Source organism: Rhinichthys klamathensis, unplaced genomic scaffold, assembly GCF_029890125.1.
Source record: "Rhinichthys klamathensis goyatoka isolate OS25496 unplaced genomic scaffold, OSU_Roscu_1.1 h1tg000602l_1, whole genome shotgun sequence".
NCBI lineage: Eukaryota > Metazoa > Chordata > Actinopteri > Cypriniformes > Leuciscidae > Rhinichthys > Rhinichthys klamathensis.
Genome location: NW_026607057.1, coordinates 10,709 through 15,000, shown reverse-complemented (window position 1 = coordinate 15,000; position 4,292 = coordinate 10,709). Strand labels below are relative to the sequence as shown.

Genomic DNA, 4,292 nt, shown 5'->3' with positions numbered 1-4,292 from the left:
AGTGAGTGAGCGGGTGAGTGAGCGAGAAAGAGAGTGAGTGAGCAAGAGAGAGCGGGTGAGTGAGCGAGAGAGAGAGTGAGTGAGCGGGAGAGTTTTGCGAGAGAGAGAGTGAGTGAGTGAGTGAGTGAGCGGGAGAGTTTTGCGAATGAGTGAGAGAGTGAGTGAGTGAGTGAGAGAGAGAGAGTGAGTGAGCGAGAGAGTGAGCGAGAGAGAGAGAGCGAGTGAGCGGGTGAGTGAGCGAGAGAGTGTGTGTGAGTGAGTGAGTGAGTGAGTGAGTGAGTGAGTGAGCGAGTGAGTGAGTGAGCGGGTGAGTGAGCGAGCGGGTGAGTGAGCGAGAGAGTGAGTGAGTGAGTGAGTGAGCGAACGAACGAGAGAGAGAGTGAGTGAGTGAGTGAGTGAGTGAGTGAGCGAGAGAGTGAGCGAGCGAGCGAGCGAGCGAGCGAGAGAGTGAGCGAGTGAGTGAGTGAGTAAGCGGGTGAGTGAGCGAGCGAGTGAGTGAGTGAGTGAGTGAGTGAGCGGGAGAGTTTTGCGAGAGAGAGAGTGAGTGAGTGAGCGAACGAGAGAGAGAGTGAGTGAGTGAGTGAGTGAGTGAGTGAGTGAGTGAGTGAGTGAGTGAGTGAGTGAGTGAGTGAGCGAGCGAGAGAGTGAGTGAGTGAGTGAGCGAACGAGAGAGAGAGTGAGTGAGTGAGGGAGTGAGTGAGTGAGTGAGTGAGTGAGTGAGTGAGTGAGTGAGTGAGCGAGAGAGTGAGCGAGCGAGCGAGCGAGAGAGTGAGCGAGTGAGTGAGTGAGTAAGCGGGTGAGTGAGCGAGTGAGTGAGTGAGTGAGTGAGTGAGTGAGTGAGTGAGTGAGCGGGAGAGTTTTGCGAGAGAGAGAGTGAGTGAGTGAGTGAGCGAGAGAGAGACAGTGAGTGAGTGAGTGAGTGAGTGTGTCAAGTCACATTTATTTATACAGCGTTTTATACAATACTATTGTTTCAAAGCAGCTTTACAGAGATAACAGGACAATAATGCAGCAAAGTTTGGTGTGTGTGTATGTTTTTTTAGATTTGCTCATCTGGGTCAGAACCAGCACAAGGTGGAGAGACACGACGACATGAAGACATCCGACAGCGTCTTCAGCCTGTGAGTGTGTGTGTGTGTGTGTGTGTGTGTGTGTGTGTGTGTGTGTGTGTGTGTGTGTGAGAATAACACAGTAACATAGTGTTTTCTTGTAGAGAAGCTTCTTTAGGAACAATCCCACTATTCCTCCATTAGTTAATATCATATTCATAAAGGCGATCAAACCCTGCTCTATAATCTCCTCTTCGTCAGGTAGATCATACAATGATTCACTGATATCTTTCAGAGTTCTTATGATCATCAATAACCTGTAAATATCAAGGAGTTGTAAAAAGAAAGTAATGGAAATGTTAATAGAGTTAATAGAGTTTTATGGAGTTAAAAAACTATAAAACAGTTTTTTTTTGTTGCATTTCTTGTCTGAATAATAATCCAATAGTCAAATCTCTTTACATTTTAAACACTTTTGAAAGAGTCTCTTCTGCTCAAGGCTGCATTTATTTGATCAAAAATACAGTAAAAATTATGAAATATTATTATAATGTAACACAGCTGTTTTCTATGTGAATATACAGTAAAGTGTATTTTTTTCCTGTGATCAAAGCTGAATTTTCAGCATCATTACTCCAGTCTTCAGTGTCTCTCACACACACACACACACACACTCTCACCCTCTCTCACACACACACACACCCTCTCTCTATCACATACACACTCACACACACACACTCTCACCCTCTCTCTCTCACACACACACACACACACACACACTCTCTCTCACCCTCTCTCTCTCTCACACACACACACACTCTCACCCTCTCTCTCTCTCACACACACACACACGCACACTCACTCTCTCACACACACACACGCACACACACTCTCTCTCACACACACACACACACACACACACACACACACACACCAGTCCAGTGTCAGAAGACTTCATGGATATTTAGGTCCAGAAAAACGAATTCTCTTGCAGTAATGATAAGATGTTTTGTGAGACGTGAGATCTATAATGATGATGATAGTGAGTATAGACTCGTGTCTCCTACATGTGCCTTATTAGAATATCGCAATAAATCTTCACTTGTCCTGAAGAAAGAAGAGCGTGAGTCATGTTTCATGCGCCGGAGCCGTCCATGAGTTCACTGCCTCTTCTCTTGCTTTGCAACACTTTTATCGCAGTCGCTTTTTCCTGCAGTTATTGGTGGAGAAAGAAAAAGAAAGAGCGAGCATTTATGTTAATCACTGTAACGTTTGCCCGTTTTTACACATGTTTATAACACTATTTATTCATATTAACACTTATTCTCTTTAAACATAAAAAAAATATTAGGATTACATGATTATATGTTATAGCATTTTTATATATTTTTAATCAAATTTTATACATATTCTCTTTAAAACTTAAAAATATATATATATTTAGTTGTTATGATTAAATAATTATTTATTATAGAATTAAAAAAAATAATTGTATATATTATTTTTAAAGATTAAACAAATTTGAATTTAATATTCATTTATTAGAATATTATATTATAGCATTTCTAAATATTTTAATGTAATTTCATAGATATTCTCTTTAAAATATATATTTTTTATTTAATATTAAATTATTAGAATTGAAGATGTTATATTATAGTACTTTAAAATATTTGGATCTAATTTCATACATATTCTCTTAAAAAAAAATTTTTTGATATTCAATTATTACAGTGAAAATATTTTATATTATACTTTTTATATTTTTAATCCAATTTCATCTATATTTTCTTTAAAAATTATTACAATGAAATCATTTGATATTATAGTATTTAAAAAAAAATATTTGATCTAGTTTCATACATATTCTCTTTAAAAATAAAAATGTTATAATATTCAATAATTAGAATTAAAAGATTTTATATTGTAGATTTTTTTAATATTTTGAATCTAATTTTATACATATTGTCTTTAAAAATAAGACAAACATGTTTTGTTTAATATTCAATAATTGGAATTAAAAGATTTTATATCATAGCATTTTAAAAATATTTTAAATCTAATTTCATACAAATTATTTAAAAAAATGTTTTATTTAATATTCAATTATTGTAATTGAATAATATTATATTGTAGCGTTTTATAACATATTTTTAATCTAATTTTATACATATTCTATTTCAAAATAAAATAAAATGTTTTGTTGAATATTCAGTTATTAGAAATAAATGGTTATACGGTAGTATTTTCAATAGTTGGAATAAAAAGATTTTATATTAATGTATTTTTTAAATATGTTTAGTCTAATTTCATACGAATTCTCTTTTTAAAGATAAAATAAAATGTTTTATTTAATTAAATTATAATTAAATAACTTTATTTTACAGTGTTTTATAACACATTTTAATCTAATTTCATACATATTCTCTTTAAAAATGAAAAATGTTTTGTTTTGTGCATGTTGTGCATGTGTGTGTTCCCGGTCAGTGTATTTTAAAGGTGTTGTGTGTGTGTGTGTGTGTGTTCCGGTCAGTGTATTTTAAAGGTGTTGTGTGTGTGTGTGTGTCCTGCTCAGTGTCCCGGTGTCGGTGTTCCCGGTGGACAGTGTGTTGGAGGTGTCGGTTCCGGAGGTGGACGTCCAGAGTCGGTCCGTGTTCGAGTGTCACGTTCAGACGGGTCGAGGATGGGTCAGGACTCTGAGTCACGAGGACCTGCTCATGTACCGAGAGTACATCAGAAACAGATACATGTGAACCACACACGCACACACACACACACACACACACACACACCCACACACACACAAACACACACACACACACAGACACACTAAACAGAACCATCTTCAGTTTGACATCAGGTGGAAGAAGAACACAGAAATGCATCTGGTCTTATTTCATTCTCCGTTTAAATGAGTAAATATCTGACATTCCTTTCCGTATGAGAAGAGTTTATCATTATAAAACTATGATGTTTAAACACACATGAACCTGTAGATGATGAAGAACAAACATGTGAAAGTGCAGCAGATCCATCATCTAATGATCATGCTAACCTGATGTGTACGCTTGCATATGTACATAATATAATAAAAGATCATTGAGAATCAGATTCAGTTGAGTGTTCTCGTGTTCATAATGCTGGTTCAGGGTTTCGCTCTGCAGGCGTGACTGAATCCTCAGATCATGTGATCAGTTTGAAAACACTTTTGGCCAGTGTTGATATTTGAAATCACCAAAACAA

The 4,292-nt window shown here is 36.6% G+C and overlaps 1 protein-coding gene across 1 annotated transcript in view; it reads left to right on the top strand.

Moving 5' to 3' along the window:
• The window catches only part of fig4a (FIG4 phosphoinositide 5-phosphatase a), a 146,995-nt gene extending 143,133 nt beyond the window's left edge, over positions 1–3,862 (top strand). Inside the window, exons 23-24 of the mRNA XM_056240510.1 lie at positions 1,044–1,121; positions 3,625–3,862. Coding sequence (XP_056096485.1) covers positions 1,044–1,121; positions 3,625–3,802 — 256 coding nt within the window. The 3' untranslated portion in view covers positions 3,803–3,862. The remainder of the gene's footprint in view (positions 1–1,043; positions 1,122–3,624) is intronic.
• The last annotated feature ends 430 nt before the right edge of the window (positions 3,863–4,292 follow it).